This window comes from Mytilus galloprovincialis, chromosome 7 (assembly GCF_965363235.1).
Source record: "Mytilus galloprovincialis chromosome 7, xbMytGall1.hap1.1, whole genome shotgun sequence".
Lineage (NCBI taxonomy): Eukaryota > Metazoa > Mollusca > Bivalvia > Mytilida > Mytilidae > Mytilus > Mytilus galloprovincialis.
The window spans coordinates 810,274-836,505 of record NC_134844.1 but is presented as its reverse complement, the minus strand read 5'-3'; the positions used below and the strand labels follow the sequence as shown (position 1 = coordinate 836,505).

The 26,232-nt window shown below is 30.5% G+C and overlaps 1 protein-coding gene across 1 annotated transcript in view; it reads right to left on the bottom strand.

Annotated features, from left to right (window-relative positions):
- Nucleotides 1-2,860: 2,860 nt before the first annotated feature.
- The window catches only part of LOC143082087 (tetraspanin-9-like), a 38,285-nt gene continuing 14,913 nt past the window's right edge, over nt 2,861-26,232 (bottom strand). Inside the window, exons 2-8 of the mRNA XM_076257633.1 lie at nt 18,620-18,723; nt 17,918-18,109; nt 11,151-11,225; nt 9,427-9,543; nt 7,169-7,309; nt 6,628-6,711; nt 2,861-5,003 (exon numbers count right to left, since the gene is read on the bottom strand). Coding sequence (XP_076113748.1) covers nt 4,938-5,003; nt 6,628-6,711; nt 7,169-7,309; nt 9,427-9,543; nt 11,151-11,225; nt 17,918-18,109; nt 18,620-18,691 — 747 coding nt within the window. The 5' untranslated portion in view covers nt 18,692-18,723 and the 3' untranslated portion in view covers nt 2,861-4,937. The remainder of the gene's footprint in view (nt 5,004-6,627; nt 6,712-7,168; nt 7,310-9,426; nt 9,544-11,150; nt 11,226-17,917; nt 18,110-18,619; nt 18,724-26,232) is intronic.

The window sequence follows — 26,232 nt, the reverse complement described above, 5'->3', positions numbered from 1 at the left end:
CTTGTGGTTCCCCATAAACTGATCCAATCACAAACTAATACATGTAAACCAAGTAAAAGTTTCAAAGTCAATAGACTATGACTAAGGGGGGCATGGCCAAATAATCTCCATGGAAATGAGATGTGCCAATGCTAATACAACTGCATTTCAAATATGATTGACCAAACACAAGTGGTTTATGATAAGCTAGACCTAATCCCAAAGGAATACATTGTTGACGCTGTTTTGGCCTTAGCTGGAAACAGCATACCTATGTCTCGCTTTTTGACTACGTCAAGGTCAGACAAAAAATACAGGTAACCATTCATTCTTCTGCCATGCACAAAATAGCTGTCAAAAAGTACCCTATTTTAGCCCCTTTAACAACATAATGTGGAAAAATTCAAATGGAAAATCCAATTAACTCTCTAAGGTAATAACATTAAATGAAAAACAACACTAGTTGAGATGTGTGTTCAAAATATTGTCTATATTTTCTCACTGTAATCAATTGATTTTTTTAAAGTTTTTAAAGGAGAGAAATAAAACACTTCCTTTGTTAAGACTTTATTTCTTGTATAAACCTGTATAAAACTGATACTTTGATAACATATAAAGAAATCAGCAATTTAAAGCTCATAAACAAACCTACAACCATAAACCACATTTACTGTTAATAAGTACTGAGAGATATACATATTAAACAACTACCAGAACTTCTTAATACATGTTCTACAAGATCTCTTAATCATAATATTTGAGCTGCATCAGAAAGAAATGGACCTTATGTGAGTGCACACACACACACATATATATATATATATATGTATGGAACTTCCTATTTTCAAATTATTCATTCCATTTGATATTTCCTCCTAGCTGTAAGATATCTCATATGTACTGACCTGTTGTTAACCTGATATACATTAATCATTATTTCACTGCCAATTATACGAAAAAAAAAAAATCATCTTTCTTTCCTGTCTTTATTTTTTGTATATGTTAAGTACTGGCCTTGAATAATAATTTGATAAAGTAAGCAACACAATTGACTATAAAACAAGCAGTGATCACATCAATATAACCAAGCATTCTTAATACTTTCTGATTACAATACAAGCAAATACACTTTAAGTGTGTAAATGAAAGGAGATGACAGATAAATTCAAAATTCTTAATCAGAAATTATTTTTAATAGTGTTTTCCAACAAATATATATTTGAGATTCAAAATTTTCCATTCAATTTTAGGGCAAAATGAGGTGAAATGCATCAGATTTTTATTTTACATGTACCTATTGAAAAAATATCATTCAAATGGATAGAAATTATACTTTGGACCAAATTTTGGGACTTTATAAACATTTTCAACTCTCTTTTTGCAATATTTTGTATGAAGAAATGCAGATTGTTACCATGGTTACACAAAGAAAAAGCTTATATTTTATCATTTCAAATATTGAAAATAAAATCTATGAAGATGTTGCATACATATTAGCATGGTTTTGGGTGTGGCTTAGCTTACTACATGTACTACTCAAACATTTGTTTATGGTCTATCTCTTATTTTGACAGTTAAAGATTTCTGCAGATATTTAATTTTAATGTGTCTCTTGCAATTACAATACCAGTACAAATCAAATAAGTAGAAAAGTTAAATGAAATATTTGTGACTAGAATTGCAGTGGTCACAGGAAATTTTTCACATAACAAGTGCAAAATTAATACCTTTTTTGATTTTCAAAATTTATTTTTTGATATGCAGGCTAAAAATAAAATTAAAATGCTAAAACAAAGATGTTTTAAAAAATAATATATAACACCTAATCTATATTTGTTTTGAAATAAATAATTTAATGACAATGTGTCAATAAAAGAACCTTGTATCAAAAACTACTAAAAAAAAATCATAAAACTACATTATATGTATTGGCACTAAATTCTAAGCAAAACGTTTTTATATTTTACTTGTCATATTAAAAAAAAAAAACATTACCTAAATAAAGTGTATTACATGCTAAAAGATTGATAAAAATATGGCTACTACACTCATCTTAATAATATGATATGTCTAAGACATTAAGGTTAATCAGCAGTACTAAAGTTACACAACATAGCTAATTGTTTACAGGATGATGTTTCGACATACTCAGAAACTGTTATTTATGGCAAATTGCTGGATTATCCTGAAAACAAGCAGACTTTATCAAACTCAACTACACTTTTGTACAGACAAAGTGAGATTCATGCTTTGCCATTTTAACCCCCAAATTAGTTGGATCAATCAATGAAACAAGAGGTCCACAATGGCATAATGTAAGAGAGATTCAGTTAAAGCTTAAACAGTTACATTGTACAGGGACTTTCTATACAAACGGGACTCGTCTCTACTGATTTTAACTGATTACTAAGCCATCTGTTTAAAGCTACCACCCAACAATAAACTTAGTTTCGTATCTCTGATATACGATGCTGAGTAATTATTTGCGTATTTTACAGTTCATTGTAATTATATAATTATTATTAATTGTTAATATAAAAATTGATTCATAGCCATTTTCGGTTACAATAATTTATAAGATTTTGAAAGAATGATGAATTATCAATAAAATTGAGAAAGGAAATGGTGAATATGTCAAAGCGACAACCACCCGACCATAGAGCAAACAACAGCCGAAGGCAACCAATGGGTCTTCAATGTAGCGAGAATTCAAACTTAGATGTATCGTTTTAAAGAACATCCCAGTTGTGTAAAATGGAAATACATATCGAACAAGATGGCGGCTACTGAAAATTCAACAAACAAATACCTCAAAGTTTTGAAAAACAACATTTTGCAATGACAAAATGTATAAAATTTCATAAAAACGTTTTTTTTAAACTTGAACATATATATATATATATGAAGAACACTTCGTAAATGTGAAATGATTTGCTAAAAAGCCACGTGACATCAGCTACGGCCGAGATCAGTCTGATAATTTGTATAGACATCGTTATAAGTGACCCATCCCATTAGTATAGAATGTCCCCGCATTGTACCAACTCATATTAAACGCCTGACCCTTTCTAAAGATATTACATAAACTCAGGTAGAAAATGAATGTAACTTGCAAGTCTATAAAGGTGGTTAAATCTAAAATAATATGATAGCTTGGCTCAACATGACAACAGATAATAAAGGTTTTAACATCTGTATGAACAAAATTTGACCTTGTTTACTTGTCTTTATATACAAGTATATTTAAATCTTATTTAACAAAAATACCCCAAAAATGCATCAGAAACAGGTAAATGAACCATTTGGATCGTTCCTCATCCAACTACATCAAGTGAATTAGAAAATCCCGAAATTAAATTAAGTAGGAAGTGGATGGTCTGCTTCTTTGCCTCTGGTGCTGACTGACGGCATTGGATCCTTATAAATTTGGCCTCAAATTGTTCATTTTTCATTTATCTCTTCATTTAAGTAAGTGTCATCTACCTGCATTAATAGCATCTAAACTGATGATTAATAAAAATGGGACTAGAGATTCTGTTTTTAAGTACATGTTTTAAAACTTACATATGAACAAAGTATTTAGGAAAATATAATAATAATAGCTTTCGCTCCTATAAATGACATTAACACGTGAAGAAAGTAAACAAAAAAAATTAATACAAGTCTAGCCTGAAATTACACATTTGATGGACTCTATTTTTGTTTATAAACTAAAATTTATTCATTCCTCACCCAGGTCTCATTAATAAGTTCTCAATCATTTAACAAAGCTAATAAAAGCTAAGCTTTTTTTAAAATACAAAGTAAATTTCTCTGTTGATATTCTTTCAAAAGACAATGACAAAGTAATGGACCAGTGATTCTTGGATACATTTAGAAATCAAAACTAGCCATAAATCATCTTATCTAAATAAAAAAGTTATACTTTTAATCACCAACTTGGCAAGTGGTTCATATATACATCTTTATAAAATACAATGTTGGTGGAGATATTTGTACAATTGGGAATGCCTAAAAAAACAACTTCGGTGGAGATATTCATACAATTGGAATAGAATATATAACTACTTCAAAAGTAAAGCAGTGTCATAAGTAAACCAAATATTATCTTATTTCCTCTCACAAGATTTAATCATAAGAGTGTCATAAGTAAACCAAATATTATCTTATTTCCTCTCACAAGATTTAATCATAAGAGTGTCATAAGTAAACCAAATATTATCTTATTTCCTCTCACAAGATTTAATCATAAGAGTGTCATAAGTAAACCAAATATTATCTTATTTCCTCTCACAAGATTTAATTATAAAAAAAGAGTGAGCTGCTGATACACAACATCTCAATGATAATTGATACTGTTCATGTGTCAACGTATATTTGTTCCACATAACAGAAGTTCCAATGGAAACTTTGTTATAAACAATGTCATGATATCTGTTCCTGTTGGAACAAATATTCTATACCATTTATTCCGTTAGGAACATTTACTGTAATATTTATACCAGTGGAAATAATATTCCAGAATATTGTTTCCATTTGGAACTTATATTATGAAGGAACTTCTATTCCGTGACACCTGCAGCATTTGGTCTGATATTTCATAAGACATAATAGTTCCATTGATTTTAAGAAAAAAAACATCTCCCTGTAGCTTTTGAAAAACAGCTCCCTGTAGTTTGTGAAAAACAGCTCCCTGTAGTTTGTAAAAACAGCAGCAGCTTTGAATTCAACAGAAAATAATTGTTTTCAGATAACCTACAGAAAGCGGTGAGTAGATCTTTATAGACAACACTGGTGTCAAATAAAATACTCCATGAGCAATAATCCATCAAGTCTAGGCTAAAATGTATTTGTGTGGCCGATATATTTAAAGCTAAATAGGATTTCTTGACTTTTGTTTCTGTGCTAAAGCTTATTATACATTGTGTTCCCTGGTACATTCCAACACTGTCAAGTCTTTAATTCCTGAACTTATCTTCCCTGAAACCCCAACATAAACATAGTGATGCTGCCATTGTACAAACCTGTCAAAATATATAATAGAAAAAATAAGTTGGTTAACAGTAAGTAATGACTTATAAGATTTCAAGAATGAAATTCCATACCCTATCCAAAAAAGCACCCTGCTAAATGACTTAAAAAGTAAAATATTTAGTATATTGAAAACTTTCTACTACAAAATACAGATGGACTTAACCACCTTCTCCTAAATGTTTTCAAATAGCACAATGGCATTTTAAATTGGTAGCTTCCTTAAAAGCATAGTCATTTTGCTTAGTTTCTTCTGTCTGTTACGTATTCTGACATCAGACTTCAACTTCTTTTAAAATAAGTTTTACTGTGTGTATACTGTGTGTTTGTTTATTCTACATTGGCTAGATGTATAGGTGTAATACCACCATTGATTTTCCCCTATTAGTCTTTGTTAAATTTGCACTTTTCAAAAAAAAGTGCAGAATTTATCCTCGTTTCAAATAAAGAAATACTTGGCATGAGTTAAGTTTTATCCTGTCCAGTTCTATAGAAAAAAATGATTTGGTGGTATTACACCTAAAGGGGGAGGATTGTTAGTCCAGTATGTTTTTTTTTATTTTTGTTCATTTATATTTTTTAGAGTTAAGTATGAGGTCCATTTTCTCTGCTGAGGCTGAGGTGGGATTTTCTTTCTTCATTGAAGATCCATTGGTGGCCTTCAGCTGTTATCTCTTTGACATATTCCCGATTTCCATTCTCAATTATATAATATATCAGTGTAAGATTTATCTAATTTAGTACTTATTTTTTTAAACTAAGGTAAAATTAGGAACAATTGTTTTTTAAGTTTCAAGTTTAACTTCATCATTGTCAACTGTAGTTAAAGGGGAGATAATAATGTAATGGTTTATTTCTCAATGTTGCAATGTGACATATTTGGAAAAGATTGTTTCTCCACTAAATTTCAATATAAGCTTGAAAATGACATATGGCTTCATTATGTAGCAAGATTATATGTGCTAATTTTGTGAGAAAAATGACAAAAATATAGAAAAGAAATGCTAAATTTATTGTTAAATCATGAACATTTAGTGCATATGAGTCATTTCCAAAGAATTGTTACACAAATTCAGAGCATACTTCTATATAAGAAAGATACTCTGATTGATTAGAATTATGAATAAAAAAAGTTAGGTATTTGTAAACAATGGGGAAAAAATCATTTCAAAATAGAAAACATATCGAAAATTACCACTAATTTATCTCTGAGATAAAAACTATCTTAGCCAGGTCACTTCTATGCAAATTTGACAGGACCAGTCTGCACGGTTAGCCACTAGTCTGATACCCCAGACTAGCAAAATTTCATTTGGACTAGTAAGTTTTTGCAAAACTTTGTTTGGCCCAATAAGAAAAATGTCAGAATATTGGTCTTCGGACTAGTAGTTGAAAAAGTTTTTGGTGCAGACTGCAGGACTACTTTTAACAACACACCTCTCCCCTGAAAGGGTCATGTCATATTTGACCATGTTGGAGCTACCTATTCAAGCATGTATGGTGGATTGTAGTGGTGAAATTCAAAACTTGTACAGGCTTGCTTGCAATTAGTAAAAGTGTAATGTTGATTCACTTATCAGCAAATTATGAAAAAATCTTAATTCAAGACAAACCTACCTGTAACACAATAATCATTAAAGCAGATATCCCTAAAGCAGTCATATTCTGTATAAACCAATAATCTATTTCTCCTTTACAGCCCTGTAAAATACAATATTAATTATTTCTCACATACATCAATATTAATTATTTCTCCCTCACAGCCCTGTAAAATACAATATTAATTATTTCTTCCATACAGCCCTTTAAAATACAATATTAATTATTTTCCCCTTACAGCCCTGTAAAATACAATATTAATTATTTTCCCCTTACAGCCCTGTAAAATGTAATAATAATTGGAGATCTAAAGTGATAAAAATGAAATGAACATTGAGGACAATTAAAATTCATTTTCCTCCACCATAATAACAGACTTCCGAGTGTCCTAGCACTCCCTTTGTGTTGGGGTGGGGATTATCCTTGTAAATATTGTTGTAAATACATTAGTGACATATCTCCATTAATCCCAAAAGAGAGCGTACACAGGTTTCACTGTACCCTCGCAGCTATCGAAGGGTGCTATGAATAACGGAGAAATCTATCAGTACATACTTACCCGGCGGAACCACACAGCAGTAGAAGATTTGCCACACTCCTCCCCTTCATGTAAACAGCAGGAATCAGTAACGTAACTCTTCCCTGGCCATGCTGGATGGTTAAACCAGTCTGTGTAATTGTTTATACCACAACATTTCAGCTGCAATCAGAAATATATATGACCATCATGTGGTGCAGAGGTAAACTATTGACAATCATACATACATGATCATAGGGGTGTTACCATACATACATGATCATAGGGGTGTTACCATACATACATGATCACAGTGTTGTGGCCATACATACATGATCATAGGGGTGTTACCATACATACATGATCACAGTGTTGTGACTATACATACATGATCACAGTGTTGTGACCATACATACATGATCATAGGGGTGTTACCATACATACATGATCACAGTGTTGTGACCATACATACATGATCACAGTGTTGTGGCCATACATACATGATCATAGGGGTGTTACCATACATACATGGTCACAAAAAAGCAATCAGAAATATATATGACCATCATGTGGTGCAGAGGTAAACTATTGACAACCATACATACATGATCACAGTGTTGTGGCCATACATACATGATCATAGGGGTGTTACCATACATACATGATCACAGTGTTGTGACCATACATACATGATCACAGTGTTGTGACCATACATACATGATCACAGGGGTGTTACCATACATACATGATCACAGTGTTGTGACCATACATACATGATCATAGGGGTGTTACCATACATACATGGTCACAAAAAAGCAATCAGAAATATATATGACCATCATGTGGTGCAGAGGTAAACTATTGACAACCATACATACATGATCACAGTGTTGTGACCATACATACATGAGCATAGGGGTGTTACCATACATACATGATCACAGTGTTGTGACCATACATACATGATCATAGGGGTGTTACCATACATACATGATCACAGTGTTGTGACCATACATACATGATCATAGGGGTGTTACCATACATACATGGTCACAAAAAAGCAATCAGAAATATATATGACCATCATGTGGTGCAGAGGTAAACTATTGACAACCATACATACATGATCACAGTGTTGTGGCCATACATACATGATCATAGGGGTGTTACCATACATACATGATCACAGTGTTGTGACCATACATACATGATCATAGGGGTGTTACCATACATACATGATCATAGGGGTGTTACCATACATACATGATCATAGGGGTGTTACCATACATACATGATCATAGGGGTGTTACCATACATACATGGTCACAGTGTTGTGACCATACATACATGATCATAGGGGTGTTACCATACATACATGATCACAGTGTTGTGACCATACATACATGATCATAGGGGTGTTACCATACATACATGATCACAGTGTTGTGGCCATACATACATGATCATAGGGGTGTTACCATACATACATGATCACAGTGTTGTGACCATACATACATGATCATAGGGGTGTTACCATACATACATGATCACAGTGTTGTGGCCATACATACATGATCATAGGGGTGTTACCATACATACATGATCACAGTGTTGTGGCCATACATACATGATCACAGTGTTGTGACCATACATACATGATCATAGGGGTGTTACCATACATACATGATCATAGGGGTGTTACCATACATACATGATCACAGTGTTGTGGCCATACATACATGATCATAGGGGTGTTACCATACATACATGATCACAGTGTTGTGACCATACATACATGATCATAGGGGTGTTACCATACATACATGGTCACAGTGTTGTGACCATACATACATGATCATAGGGGTGTTACCATACATACATGGTCACAAAAAAGTATGTGGCTAAAAGAAAGCCTTTTTTTCAGAACAAAACTAATGACAATGCTAGAGTAAAATACTATGCTCTAAACCTTTCCATTTCTAGAATTCTTAATAAACTCTTAATCTAAAAAATTCTCTGTTAAGGGTAAAACTTAATGCCTCCTTAACTATGGTGAAGGTGGAGCATAAAAAAGAGAAAAGATTAAACAAGAGGTCACACTGTAAAATGTCTAGCCTGATATAATATAAAATAAATAACTTGTCATGATGGAATTATGTTGAAGGTCTTATACTATGGTTTTACTGCTAGTATTTCATAATCATGATCAATGATCCATTTAATGAGGTTAATGTCAAATGAATCTTGCAAGACAGACATGTATACTTTACACTGGATAAACAAATATTTTAATTACTTACGTCTTGTTGTATGTAATCTATAACATTATCTACACCTTCTCTTTTGTTTGATTGGATGTCAGGATTATGACTAAACTCTAAACTATACATTAATTCTTCCTTCACAAAAGACTGCAGCTGTAATACAAGAATATCTCCATCATATATTAACTCTTCATGCTCATAACAATTCATTCAAAGCTTATATCTAGGACTTAAAAAAATGAGAATTGGTGAAGGTTTCCTAAAGAAAAATTACATCAAATTCTTCCTCCTATACATATGAAGCCAATTCTTTTCAAAATTTTACTACCTGTTTTGATTATAAAAAATCATATAAATAAGAAGGAACAGCTTTTTAAACTAAAACTATGATTAAAAGTCACTTTGATAAAAAAAAAAAAAAGCCTATTCAATTACTGATAAGGTAAATATTGCCATTTCAAATACAAATATCAAAATATATTGCTAATGAATGAATTCAAGATATTTCACAATTAATGATTAGAGTGTGTGTACAGGGTATACCCCAGCCACAATCCCCAGACATAAAGGTCTTGTTGTGGCAATTCACAATGCATATGGTTTAGGTGTGTGGACAGGGTATACCCCAGACATAAAGGTCTTGTTGTGGCAATTCACAATGCATATGGTTTAGGTGTGGGAAAACAATCTATTTTATACAAGATTGGACCCAAATTCCTTTTAAAAATCATATTCAATTGTTCACAAGTTACACATCGTCTTGGGTTAGAGCACCTGTGTACCTTACATCTAAACCTCAAAATGGGGAGTAATACTTTCTTTTTTGGACACAAATCTATCCCATCAAATCAACTAGATTGACCCTTATGTCAGAGGTCACATGAATGTTAATGTATTTATCAAAGTTGTACAAAAGTCGAACATGAAGAATGTTGTTGTTTATAGTTAACAGGTGTTTAGTTATTTATAGCAAGGTCGGTTTGAAAGGGGTTTAAAGTTTCATGCACGAGTGAATTCAGGTAGTTTAAAGTCATTCGAGCCATTGCAGTTAAAGTGACCAGTAGCACTTTTCCAAATAAATAATATAATAATTTTATATTATTTATTTTCAGATTTGTTCATCTTTAGTATGCGGTAACCAGTACCAGCTGAGAATGTTCGGTGTATTTACACAAAAACATTGATTTCATTATACATATACGAATAATAAAATGTGCACTTGTCTCTGCAAGTGGCGTCTCCCATGTGAGAGTTTGTGGTTATTTGATAAATATTCTATATTCGTTTGAGTTTACGAATTAGAATTTAAGGGAGATATATCATACACCATATGTTGTTAAAACACAATCGAACCAAATGGAAAATTTCAATTTCTTAAGAATAAAAAGTTTGACACCATACAATATTACATGACAACAAGAACCAAAAGAAAATAAATGGGGAATGTGTCCACGTGACACAGATGATGCCCCTGCTTGCATATAACATTATAAAGGGGCATAACTCAAGAACGGTAAAAGTGATGCCACTTAAATTCATACTTAAATGAGGGACATAAAAGTGATGCCACCTAAATTCATACTTTAATGAGTTTTGTGGTAATAAACTGTATAAACATTGCATAAAAGTTTCATTTAACATTTAGTTTTACATTAACAGGTGTAAGTGTTCGAAATTTTGTCTGATATTACCATGGTTAAACAGTTACTTTTCTGATGAAATGTGGGCTAGCTTTTCTGTTTGTAAGTGTTGCACATTACCTGGGATTTCTTTGAGAATCCTATAGCAATAATAGTTATTTCTGCAGCAAATACCACAATATTAAACACAAAATACTGAAAATAAAATAAAAATACATTTTAGGATATGTTTGAACGTGTTGAATAAAAACACATTTTTCTTCTAGACATATTGCGCACACACACACACACACGTCTAATAGAATAGTAAATAATAATAACCAATAAGTAAAAGCCTCTTTTAAATCATGTAGATATGGAGTATATGTCAGTAGCATTAACTCTTAAATCATGTAGATATGGAGTATATGTCAGTAGCTTTAACTCTTAAATCATGTAGATATGGAGTATATGTCGGTAGCTTTAACTTTTAAATCATGTAGATATGGAGTATATGTCAGTAGCTTTAACTCTTAAATCATGTAGATATGGAGTATATGTCAGTAGCATTAACTCTTAAATCATGTAGATATGGAGTATATGTCAGTAGCTTTAACTCTTAAATCATGTAGATATGGAGTATATGTCAGTAGCCTTAACTCTTAAATCATGTAGATATGGAGTATATGTCAGTAGCCTTAACTCTTAAATCAGGTAGATATGGAGTATATGTCAGTAGCTTTAACTCTTAAATCAGGTAGATATGGAGTATATGTCAGTAGCCTTAACTCTTAAATCATGTAGATATGGAGTACATGTCAGTAGCTTTAACTCTTAAATCATGTAGATATGCAGTATATGTCAGTATCTTTAACTCTTAAATCATGTAGATATGGAGTATATGTCAGTAGCATTAACTCTTAAATCATGTAGATATGGAGTATATGTCAGTAGCTTTAACTCTTAAATCATGTAGATATGGAGTATATGTCAGTAGCTTTAACTCTTAAATCATGTAGATATGGAGTATATGTCAGTAGCTTTAACTCTTAAATCATGTAGATATGGAGTATATGTCGGTAGCATTAACTCTTAAATCATGTAGATATGGAGTATATGTCGGTAGCATTAACTCTTAAATCATGTAGATATGGAGTATATGTCGGTAGCTTTAACTCTTAAATCATGTAGATATGGAGTATATGTCGGTAGCTTTAACTCTTAAATCATGTAGATATGGAGTATATGTCAGTAGCTTTAACTCTTAAATCATGTAGATATGGAGTATATGTCAGTAGCATTAACTCTTAAATCATGTAGATATGGAGTATATGTCAGTAGCTTTAACTCTTAAATCATGTAGATATGGAGTATATGTCAGTAGCCTTAACTCTTAAATCATGTAGATATGGAGTATATGTCAGTAGCCTTAACTCTTAAATCAGGTAGATATGGAGTATATGTCAGTAGCTTTAACTCTTAAATCAGGTAGATATGGAGTATATGTCAGTAGCCTTAACTCTTAAATCATGTAGATATTGAGTACATGTCAGTAGCTTTAACTCTTAAATCATGTAGATATGCAGTATATGTCAGTAGCTTTAACCCTTAAATCATGTAGATATGGAGTATATGTCAGTAGCTTTAACTCTTAAATCATGTAGATATGGAGTATATGTCAGTAGCATTAACTCTTAAATCATGTAGATATGGAGTATATGTCAGTAGCTTTAACTCTTAAATCATGTAGATATGGAGTATATGTCAGTAGCTTTAACTCTTAAATCATGTAGATATGGAGTATATGTCAGTAGCTTTAACTCTTAAATCATGTAGATATGGAGTATATGTCAGTAGCTTTAACTCTTAAATCATGTAGATATGGAGTATATGTCAGTAGCTTTAACTCTTAAATCATGTAGATATGGAGTATATGTCAGTAGCATTAACTCTTAAATCATGTAGATATGGAGTATATGTCAGTAGCATTAACTCTTAAATCATGTAGATATGGAGTATATGTCAGTAGCTTTAACTCTTAAATCATGTAGATATGGAGTATATGTCAGTAGCATTAACTCTTAAATCATGTAGATGTGGAGTATGTCAGTAGCATTAACTCTTAAATCATGTAGATGTGGAGTATATGTCAGTAGCTTTAACTCTTAAATCATGTAGATATGGAGTATATGTCAGTAGCTTTAACTCTTAAATCATGTAGATATGGAGTATATGTCAGTAGCATTAACTCTTAAATCATGTAGATATGGAGTATATGTCAGTAGCATTAACTCTTAAATCATGTAGATATGGAGTATATGTCAGTAGCATTAACTCTTAAATCATGTAGATATGGAGTATATGTCAGTAGCATTAACTCTTAAATCATGTAGATATGGAGTATATGTCAGTAGCTTTAACTCTTAAATCATGTAGATATGGAGTATGTCAGTAGCTTTAACTTTTAAATCATGTAGATATGGAGTATATGTCAGTAGCATTAACTCTTAAAGCATGTAGATATGGAGTATATGTCAGTAGCTTTAACTCTTAAAGCAGGTAGATATGGAGTACATGTCAGTAGCTTTAACTCTTAAATCAGGTAGATATGAAGTATATGTCAGTAGCTTTAACTCTTAAATCATGTAGATATGGAGTATATGTCAGTAGCCTTAACTCTTAAATCATGTAGATATGTAGTATATGTCAGTAGCCTTAACTCTTAAATCATGTAGATGTGGAGTATATGTCAGTAGCTTTAACTCTTAAATCATGTAGATAGGGAGTATATGTCAGTAGCTTTAACTCTTAAATCATGTAGATAGGGAGTATATGTCAGTAGCCTTAATTCTTAAATCATGTAGATATGGAGTATATGTCAGTAGCATTAACTCTTAAATCATGTAGATATGGAGTATATGTCAGTAGCATTAACTCTTAAATCATGTAGATATGGAGTATATGTCAGTAGCTTTAACTCTTAAATCATGTAGATATGGAGTATGTCAGTAGCTTTAACTTTTAAATCATGTAGATATGGAGTATATGTCAGTAGCATTAACTCTTAAAGCATGTAGATATGGAGTATATGTCAGTAGCTTTAACTCTTAAATCAGGCAGATATGGAGTACATGTCAGTAGCTTTAACTCTTAAATCAGGTAGATATGGAGTATATGTCAGTAGCTTTAACTCTTAAATCATGTAGATATGGAGTATATGTCAGTAGCTTTAACTCTTAAATCATGTAGATATGGAGTATATGTCAGTAGCTTTAACTCTTAAATCATGTAGATATGGAGTATATGTCAGTAGCATTAACTTTTAAATCATGTAGATATGGAGTATATGTCAGTAGCATTAACTCTTAAATCATGTAGATATGGAGTATATGTCAGTAGCATTAACTCTTAAATCATGTAGATATGGAGTATATGTCAGTAGCATTAACTCTTAAATCATGTAGATATGGAGTATATGTCAGTAGCATTAACTCTTAAATCATGTAGATATGGAGTATATGTCAGTAGCTTTAACTCTTAAATCATGTAGATATGGAGTATGTCAGTAGCTTTAACTTTTAAATCATGTAGATATGGAGTATATGTCAGTAGCATTAACTCTTAAAGCATGTAGATATGGAGTATATGTCAGTAGCTTTAACTCTTAAAGCAGGTAGATATGGAGTACATGTCAGTAGCTTTAACTCTTAAATCAGGTAGATATGAAGTATATGTCAGTAGCTTTAACTCTTAAATCATGTAGATATGGAGTATATGTCAGTAGCCTTAACTCTTAAATCATGTAGATATGTAGTATATGTCAGTAGCCTTAACTCTTAAATCATGTAGATGTGGAGTATATGTCAGTAGCTTTAACTCTTAAATCATGTAGATAGGGAGTATATGTCAGTAGCTTTAACTCTTAAATCATGTAGATAGGGAGTATATGTCAGTAGCCTTAATTCTTAAATCATGTAGATATGGAGTATATGTCAGTAGCATTAACTCTTAAATCATGTAGATATGGAGTATATGTCAGTAGCATTAACTCTTAAATCATGTAGATATGGAGTATATGTCAGTAGCTTTAACTCTTAAATCATGTAGATATGGAGTATGTCAGTAGCTTTAACTTTTAAATCATGTAGATATGGAGTATATGTCAGTAGCATTAACTCTTAAAGCATGTAGATATGGAGTATATGTCAGTAGCTTTAACTCTTAAATCAGGCAGATATGGAGTACATGTCAGTAGCTTTAACTCTTAAATCAGGTAGATATGGAGTATATGTCAGTAGCTTTAACTCTTAAATCATGTAGATATGGAGTATATGTCAGTAGCTTTAACTCTTAAATCATGTAGATATGGAGTATATGTCAGTAGCTTTAACTCTTAAATCATGTAGATATGGAGTATATGTCAGTAGCATTAACTTTTAAATCATGTAGATATGGAGTATATGTCAGTAGCATTAACTCTTAAATCATGTAGATATGGAGTATATGTCAGTAGCATTAACTCTTAAATCATGTAGATATGGAGTATATGTCAGTAGCATTAACTCTTAAATCATGTAGATATGGAGTATATGTCAGTAGCCTTAACTCTTAAATCATGTAGATATGGAGTATATGTCAGTAGCATTAACTCTTAAATCATGTAGATATGGAGTATATGTCAGTAGCTTTAACTCTTAAATCATGTAGATATGGAGTATATGTCAGTAGCTTTAACTCTTAAATCATGTAGATATGGAGTATATGTCAGTAGCTTTAACTCTTAAATCATGTAGATATGGAGTATATGTCAGTAGCATTAACTTTTAAATCATGTAGATATGGAGTATATGTCAGTAGCATTAACTCTTAAATCATGTAGATATGGAGTATATGTCAGTAGCATTAACTCTTATTAAATCATGTAGATATGGAGTATATGTCAGTAGCTTTAACTTTTAAATCAGGTAGATATGGAGTATAAGTCAGTAGCTTTAACTCTTAAATCATGTAGATATGGAGTATATGTCAGTAGCATTAACTCTTAAATCATGTAGATATGGAGTATATGTCGGTAGCTTTAACTCTTAAATCATGTAGATATGGAGTATATGTCGGTAGCTTTAACTCTTAAATCATGTAGATATGGAGTATATGTCAGTAGCTTTAACTCTTAAATCATGTAGATATGGAGTATATGTCAGTAGCCTTAACTCTTAAATCATGTAGATATGGAGTATATGTCAGTAGCATTAACTCTTAAATCATGTAGATATGGGGTTGAAGTCACAAAACTTTGCTCAGTGCTCGGAGCACAAAAATCATGCTCGAAACCTGAAATCCAGTATTTTGATTGGTTGATTCTTGAGTCTGAGTACAAAAATCATGCTCGAAAGTTTTATGACCGCAAGCCATGGAGTATATGTCAGTAGCATTAACTCTTAAATCATGTAGATATGGAGTATATATATATGTCAGTAGCATTAACTCTTAAATCATGTAGATATGGAGTATATGTCAGTAGCTTTAACACATTCTTGATGTATTCTATTTCTTTAGTTTACACATTTATTTTAGCTACTACAATGTACTAATTTCAATAGTGCAAAATTCAAAATTAGCGTGAGTTTCAGTTCTTTGATTAATGCTGTTCAGTGAATTCTAGCTGCTCATTTCCTTTCAAATTCTATTGAGTTGCCTAAAGGCTTATATGTTTCTCAGATATTGTATATCATTCATAGCATGAAAGAAGAAAAATTTTATTTGTACCATTTTTTGGTGACAGGTCTGAAAGACTAAACAAGAAATCAATTTGTTTAGTGGTTTATTCTTTTTGACAAATAAGTGATATGCAGTTCTGTTCAGACACTTTTGTTGCAGTTTTATCTAATTAACTTATTTGTCCTACTGTTTAATGTATGCTGCAACCATGATGAAACTGTTAACATTTCTGGACCCAGACAAACCAGTACCTTGTTTCCCTACCTTATTCTGTTGCTTAATAAATAAATATGACAAATTTCATTTAACCAAACATTTTAAAAATAAAAATGAAGAAATCATTGACCATGAAATTCATAAAAATAATCATATTTGATTATGTGTAGGCAAATGTTTTTTTTTTTGAGTTTGAATAAGCATTTTAATACAGTAAAAACAAAACTGATTTTAGTAAGTATAAAAAAGAAGATGTGGTATGATTGCCAATGAGACAACTGTCCACAAGAGACCAAAATGACACAGACATTAACAACTATAGGTCATTGTATGGCCTTCAACAATGAGCAAAGCCCATACCACATAGTCAGCTATAAAAGGCCCTGATATAAAAGGCATTAATCATAATAATTTTAAATATTTTTCAACATAAAACTAAAAAGTCCAGGATACAAACCAAATGAGTATAGACTGACAGGCCTACAAGACTGTGTCTCATGTGCAGTCTGATGAGACTTGGGAATTGATCGTAACTAGAAACTAAATTCTGTCAATGTCTGTGACATTACTAGATTCAGTTCTTCTCAACTCATATTTTTAAAAGCACTTCAAATTCTGTTCTATTGTTTTATTCATTTTGCTCTTTGAATCAACTTAAAATCCCAAAAAGGTTAACATCTACGTTGGTTTGTTTTTTGGACAAGTAACGATTCCATTCAAATAAGTAAGTTTTGGTATGTACATTTTGTACTTGTCCTATTGGACACATTGAAAAAACGTTATTGTAGAGGCCTGTGCAGTCTCAATCTCTATCAGACAAAACCTTAAAATATCACTTTAGACCAAGGTCACAAATAATTTAGACCAAGGTCACAAATAATTGTAATGGATTGCTGTCTCATTCACAGTATAATTTTACATGATTTTCCTATGAATACCTTCACAAATTAATTGTTTATAATCTAGATACTTACTACAACCATACAAAGACGACTCTCCATGATACCACCAACTAGGCCACAAAATCCTATAATAAGTGCCACAACACCTGTTATACATATTATTGCTGTGGCACCAAACACATAGTGGCTGGGTAGCAGATTTATGTAGGGTCCTGTGTTAACCTGCATCCAAATACCAACAGAAAATAGTCCACAACCAATCAACTGTAAATAGTTAAAAAGAGTCTGCTCATATGGGTTAAATATATTCATGATAATAACTACCGGTAATTGAAATAATTAACATAAAATTTCCATTCTGAAATTTGGTCGGAATCAAAATTGAACAACACATTTTTTTATACATTTTCTCATCAACCTATTGGGATCACATGTACTTCATCCAACTCCTGTATTATCTTACAATTTCTAGGGTTTTACTTATGATAATTAAGGCTATTAAAACCATAAAATTGAAAGTTAAGAACATATGTATTATGTGAGATCATTGAAGATGATACATATATCTATATTTATACTTTTAAATTAATTAAAACCTACATGTACCCGTATAAGAACATTGAAGATAATAAATATGTACATTTACTTTAATTACATCCTATGAATAAACTCATATAAGAACATTGAAGTTAATGATATGTACGTTAATCAAAACCTATCAATATAATAAGTAAAGATTGAAGATAATAAATATGTACAGTAATCAAAACCTACCCATATAATAACATTGAAGATAATAAATATGTACTTTAAAGTACAGAATGCTGAAGTTTTCATGCTCCCCATATCTTTAGTGATGTATCATATCTGTATTTAATCTGAAGTAGAACAATGATTGAAGTAGAACAATATACATGATACCGTGCTAATATTTTACATTTAATCATTTTCAAGTGCAAATAAAATATGTTTTCTTCAAGTAGAATAATATACATAATATAGTGCTAATAATTTACATTTAATTCAATTGCTTAATGGACAAGCCCTGTACAATGTACATGTAAGGTATTATAAGGTATAATTGGCAACCAGTGTCAAATGCTTTGACAAACAAATAATGCGACAGAACAAACAAAAATGACCCTTTTTTCTGTCACACTTTCGAACAGGGTCAAACAAGAAAAAGGCAGACATGGCAAACTTGTGGTGATCATGGACGAAGGTTTATTGCTACAATTCTAAAGAAAACAGAATACCTGTAAAGTTTGTTTTTTTTTCAAAAGGAAGATCTAAAGTGCACAGCTTGTGTTTAATGATGGGGATTTTTGGCTTTCTACAAGAAAATTATTGTATCATTAACAACATTCCAATTGTTAAGCCATAATCTGCAAGCCTTATACATGATATATTATATGTAAAACAAAGAATCAATATCAAGAAATTTAATGCTTTGACATCTAGGCATTAATCATGTTAATTAACAGGTTGGGGACAACCCGCCAAATGGGGAACTATTCCCCAAATGAGTAACAATCCCTCATTTGAGTAATCATTTCATAGTGCTAAAAACTAAAATTTTCAAAAAATTGGTCTTTTTAGGTATTAAAAATGGCACAAATTTATAGAAAATGAAACAACTTCTACCAAAGAACTATAATTTTATTAACCAGACACAAGTTGGTTCCTTTTTCCTTTTTCCTTTTTCGATATTCAAATTTTGAAAAATATTCCAAGTCCAAACTGAATTTTTTTTTTTCCTTCAAAATTTTTTTTCCTCAAAATTTTTTTTTCCTCAAATTTTTTTTTCCTCAAATTTTTTTTTTCCTCAAAATTTTTTTTCCTCACAATTTTTTTTTCCTCAAATTTTTTTTTTCCTCAAAATTTTTTTTTCCTCAAATTTTTTTTTTCCTCAAAATTTTTTTCCTCAAAAAGTTTTTCTTCAAATTTTTTTGTCATTTCCTTATTCGTTTTCTTTTACCTTTTTCGATTATCATCCTTATTTGATTTCCATTTCCTTATTCGATTTTCATTTCCTTATTCGATTTTCTTTTCCTTATTCGGTTTCTTCTTCCTTTTTCAATATTCATTTCCTTTTTCGGTTTCTACTTCCTTATTCGGTTTCTATTTCCTGTTTGGATTTTCATTTCCTTATTCGATTTCCATTTCCTTATTCAATTTTCATTTCCTTATTTGGTTTCTTTTTCCTTTTTCAATATTCATTTCCTTATTTGGTTTCTATTTCCTTATTCAGTTTCTATTTCCTTATTGGATTTTCATTTCCTTATTCGATTTCCATTTCCTTATTCGATTTTCATTTCCTTATTCGATTTCTTTTTCCTTTTTCAATATTCATTTCCTTTTTCGGTTTCCATTTCCTTATTCGGTTTCTATTTCCTAATTGAATTTTCGTTTCCTTATTTGATTTCCATTTCCTTATTCGATTATCATTTCCTAATTCCGTTTCTTTTTCCTTTTTCAATATTCATTTCCTTTTTCGGTTTCTAGTTCCTTATTCGGTTTCTATTTCCTTATTGGATTTTCATTTCCTTATTCAATTTCCATTTCCTTATTCGGTTTCTTTTTCCTTATTCAGATTCTTTTTCCTTATTCGGTTTCTTTTTCTTTTTTCAATTTCGGTTTCTATTTCCTTTTCCGATTTTCATTTCCTTATTCGGTTTCCATTTCCTTTTTCGATATTCAAATTTTGAAAAATATTAAAGTCCAAACTGAATTTTTTTTTTCCTTCAAATTTTTTTTTCCTCAAAATTTTTTTTCCTCAAATTTTTTTTTTCCTCAAAAATTTTTTTTTCATCAAAATTTTTTTTCCTGAAAATTTTTTTTCCTCATTTTTTTTTGCTCAAATTTTTTTTTCCTCAAAATATTTTTACTCAAAAAGTATTTTTTCATTTCCTTATTAGTTTTCTTTTTCCTTTTTCGATTATCATCCTTATTCGATTTCCATTTCCTTATTCGATTTTCATTTCCTTATTCGATTTTCTTTTCCCTATTCGGTTTCTTCTTCCTTTTTCAATATTCATTTCCTTTTTCGGTTTCTATTTCCTTATTCGGTTTCTATTTCCTTATTGAATTTTCATTTCCTTATTCGATTTCCATTTCCTTATTCAATTTTCATTTCCTTATTCGGTTTCTTTTTCCTTTTCAATATTCACTTTCTTATTCGGTTTCTATTTCCTTATTTGGTTTCTATTTTATTATTGGATTTTCGTTTCCTTATTCGATTTTCATTTCCTTATACGATTTTCATTTCCTTATTCGGTTTCTTTTTCCTTTTCCAATATTCATTTCCTTTTTCGGTTTCTAGTTCCTTATTCAGTTTCTATTTCCTTATTGGATTTTCATTTCCTTATTCAATTTCCATTTCCCTATTCGGTTTCTTTTTCCTTATTCAGTTTCTTTTTCCTTATTCGGTTTCTTTTTCTTTTTTCAATATTCATTTCCTTTTTCGGTTTCTAGTTCCTTATTCGGTTTCTATTTCTTTTTCGATTTTCATTTCCTTATTCGGTTTCCATTTCCTTTTTCGATATTCAAATTTTGAAAAATATTACAAGTCCAAACTGAATTTTTTTTTTCCTTCAAATTTTTTTTTCCTCAAACATTTTTTTTCCCTCAAAATTTGTTTCCTCAAATTTTTTTTTTTCTTTAAACATTTTTTTTTCCTCAAATTTTTTTTTACTGAAATTTTTTTTTTCCTCATTTTTTTTCCCTCAAAATATTTTTCCTCAAAAAGTTTTTTTTCATTTCCTTATTCGTTTTCTTGTTCCTTTTTCGATTATCATCCTTATTCGATTTCCATTTCTTTATTCAATTTTCTCTTCCCTATTCGGTTTCTTCCTCCTTTTTCAATATTCCTTTCCTTTTTCGGTTTCTATTTCCTTATTCGGTTTCTATTTCCTTATTGGATTTTCATTTCCTTATTCAATTTCCATTTCCTTATTCGGTTTCTTTTTCCTTATTCGGTTCCTTTTTCCTTTTTCGGTTTCTGTTTCCTTATTCGGTTTCTATTTCCTTATTCGGTTTCTATTTCCTTATTCAGTTTCTTTTTCCTTTTTCAATATTCATTTCCTTATTCGGTTTCTATTCCCTTTTTTAGCTTCTATTTCCTTATTCGATTTCAATTTCCTTATTCGATTTTCATTTCCTTATTCGGTTTCTTTTTCCTTTTTCAATATTCATTTCCTTTTTCGGTTTCTATTTCCTTATTGGGTTTCTATTTCCTAATTGGATTTTCGTTTCCTTATTCGATTTCCATTTCCTTATTCGATTTTCATTTCCTAATTCGGTTTCTTTTTCTTTTTCAATATTCATTTCCTTTTTCGGTTTCTAGTTCCTTATTCGGTTTCTATTTCCTTATTGGATTTTCATTTCCTTATTCAATTTCCATTTCCTTTTTCGATTATCATCCTTATTCGATTTCCATTTCTTTATTCAATTTTCTTTTCCCTATTCGGTTTCTTCCTCCTTTTTCAATATTCCTTTCCTTTTTCGGTTTCTATTTCCTTATTCGGTTTCTATTTCCTTATTGGATTTTCATTTCCTTATTCAATTTCCATTTCCTTATTCGGTTTCTTTTTCCTTATTCGGTTCCTTTTTCCTTTTTCGGTTTCTGTTTCCTTATTCGGTTTCTATTTCCTTATTCGGTTTCTATTTCCTTATTCAGTTTCTTTTTCCTTTTTCAATATTCATTTCCTTATTCGGTTTCTATTCCCTTTTTTAGCTTCTATTTCCTTATTCGATTTCAATTTCCTTATTCGATTTTCATTTCCTTATTCGGTTTCTTTTTCCTTTTTCAATATTCATTTCCTTTTTCGGTTTCTATTTCCTTATTGGGTTTCTATTTCCTAATTGGATTTTCGTTTCCTTATTCGATTTCCATTTCCTTATTCGATTTTCATTTCCTAATTCGGTTTCTTTTTCTTTTTCAATATTCATTTCCTTTTTCGGTTTCTAGTTCCTTATTCGGTTTCTATTTCCTTATTGGATTTTCATTTCCTTATTCAATTTCCATTTCCTTTTTCGATTATCATCCTTATTCGATTTCCATTTCTTTATTCAATTTTCTTTTCCCTATTCGGTTTCTTCCTCCTTTTTCAATATTCCTTTCCTTTTTCGGTTTCTATTTCCTTATTCGGTTTCTATTTCCTTATTGGATTTTCATTTCCTTATTCAATTTCCATTTCCTTATTCGGTTTCTTTTTCCTTATTCGGTTCCTTTTTCCTTTTTCGGTTTCTGTTTCCTTATTCGGTTTCTATTTCCTTATTCGGTTTCTATTTCCTTATTCAGTTTCTTTTCCTTTTTCAATATTCATTTCCTTATTCGGTTTCTATTCCCTTTTTTAGCTTCTATTTCCTTATTCGATTTCAATTTCCTTATTCGATTTTCATTTCCTTATTCGGTTTCTTTTTCCTTTTTCAATATTCATTTCCTTTTTCGGTTTCTATTTCCTTATTGGGTTTCTATTTCCTAATTGGATTTTCGTTTCCTTATTCGATTTCCATTTCCTTATTCGATTTTCATTTCCTAATTCGGTTTCTTTTTCTTTTTCAATATTCATTTCCTTTTTCGGTTTCTAGTTCCTTATTCGGTTTCTATTTCCTTATTGGATTTTCATTTCCTTATTCAATTTCCATTTCCTTTTTCGATTATCATCCTTATTCGATTTCCATTTCTTTATTCAATTTTCTTTTCCCTATTCGGTTTCTTCCTCCTTTTTCAATATTCCTTTCCTTTTTCGGTTTCTATTTCCTTATTCGGTTTCTATTTCCTTATTGGATTTTCATTTCCTTATTCAATTTCCATTTCCTTATTCGGTTTCTTTTTCCTTATTCGGTTCCTTTTTCCTTTTTCGGTTTCTGTTTCCTTATTCGGTTTCTATTTCCTTATTCGGTTTCTATTTCCTTATTCAGTTTCTTTTTCCTTTTTCAATATTCATTTCCTTATTCGGTTTCTATTCCCTTTTTTAGCTTCTATTTCCTTATTGGATTTTCATTTCCTTATTCGATTTCAATTTCCTTATTCGATTTTCATTTCCTTATTCGGTTTCTTTTTCCTTTTTCGGTTTCTATTTCCTTATTGGGTTTCTATTTCCTAATTGGATTTTCGTTTCCTTATTCGATTTCCATTTCCTTATTCGATTTTCATTTCCTAATTCGGTTTCTTTTTCTTTTTCAATATTCATTTCCTTTTTCGGTTTCTAGTTCCTTATTCGGTTTCTATTTCCTTATTGGATTTTCATTTCCTTATTCAATTTTCATTTCCTTTTTCGGTTTCTTTTTCCTTATTCGGTTCCTTTTTCCTTATTCGGTTTTTTTTTCCTTTTTCAATATTCATTTCCTTTTTCGGTTTCTATTTCCTTATTCGGTTTCTATTTCCTTATTCGATTTTCATTTCCTTATTCAGTTTCTTTTTCCTTTTTCAATATTCATTTCCTTATTCGGTTTCTATTTCCTTATTCAGTTTCTATTTCCTTATTGGATTTTCATTTCCTTATTCGATTTCCATTTCCTTATTCGATTTTCATTTCCTTATTCGGTTTCTTTTTCCTTTTTCAATATTCCTTTCCTTTTTTGGTTTCTATTTCCTTATTCGGTTTCTATTTCCTAAATGGATTTTCGTTTCCTTATTCGATTTCCATTTCCTTATTCGATTTTTTTTCCTCAATTTTTTTTCCTCAAATTTTTATTTTCCTCAAAATATTTTTCCTCGAAAAGTTTTTCTTCAAAATTTTTTTTCGTTTCCTTATTCGTTTTCTTTTTCCATTTTCGATTATCAATATTCATTTCCTTTTTCGGTTTCTAGTTCCTTATTCGGTTTCTATTTCCTTATTGGATTTTCATTTCCTTATTCAATTTTCATTTCCTTTTTCGGTTTCTTTTTCCTTATTCGGTTCCTTTTTCCTTATTCGGTTTTTTTTTCCTTTTTCAATATTCATTTCCTTTTTCGGTTTCTATTTCCTTATTCGGTTTCTATTTCCTTATTCGATTTTCATTTCCTTATTCAGTTTCTTTTTCCTTTTTCAATATTCATTTCCTTATTCGGTTTCTATTTCCTTATTCAGTTTCTATTTCCTTATTGGATTTTCATTTCCTTATTCGATTTCCATTTCCTTATTCGATTTTCATTTCCTTATTCGGTTTCTTTTTCCTTTTTCAATATTCCTTTCCTTTTTTGGTTTCTATTTCCTTATTCGGTTTCTATTTCCTAAATGGATTTTCGTTTCCTTATTCGATTTCCATTTCCTTATTCGATTTTTTTTCCTCAATTTTTTTTCCTCAAATTTTTATTTTCCTCAAAATATTTTTCCTCGAAAAGTTTTTCTTCAAAATTTTTTTTCGTTTCCTTATTCGTTTTCTTTTTCCATTTTCGATTATCAATATTCATTTCCTTTTTCGGTTTCTAGTTCCTTATTCGGTTTCTATTTCCTTTTTCGATTTTCATTTCCTTATTCTTCCCATTTCCTTTTACGATATTCAAATTTTGAAAAATTTTACAAGTCCAAACTGAATTTTTTTTTTCCTTCAAAATTATTTTTGCTCAAAATTTTTTTCCTCAAAATTTTTTTTCCTCAAAATTTTTTTTTTCCTCAAATTTTTTTTTTCCTCAAATTTTTTTTCCCTCAAATTTTTTTTTTCCTGAAATTTTTTTTTCCTCAAATTTTTTTTTCCTCAATTTTTTTTCCTCAAATTTTTATTTTCCTCAAAATATTTTTCCTCGAAAAGTTTTTCTTCAAAATTTTTTTTCGTTTCCTTATTCGTTTTCTTTTTCCATTTTCGATTATCATTCCTTATTTGGTTTCTTTTTCCTTATTCGATTTTCATTTCCTTATTCGGTTTCTATTTCCTTATTCAGTTTCCATTTGATCGGCTGCTAATAGGCTTTAATTTGGTGTATAATATGAGCAGATGGGTTAAGGCAGTCTGTTCAATTATTCAAAATAAGCCATTTCTCGATATTTAAGTCCGTCGGTACTCTTCTACTAGAGGTTTCCCGATTTGCTAAGTATCTGGTACGGTTGGTACGTAACTCAACGGTTGGTGCTGTTTTGGAGAAATCATTTAATGAATGAGGTCATTTCATTCATCATGATAACATCAAAAGAATTGAAATGCATATCAGCCAAAAAACTAGCTTCCCGTTTTATTTGATAACGATTTCAACGTTTCTAGAACACTTTGTTTATGATTCCCTATGAAATTATTTAGTGGTACATAAGAGAATGAATCAAACAGACCTTAAACGAACTGAGTTGACATGACTTTGATATTCTAAATATAGATTTGCCTTTGTGATTGGTATTGGTATTATTCTTTTGTTTCTTATCTATATTCGTTAACGTGTCAAATTTGTGTTAATTTCATTGTATAATTAT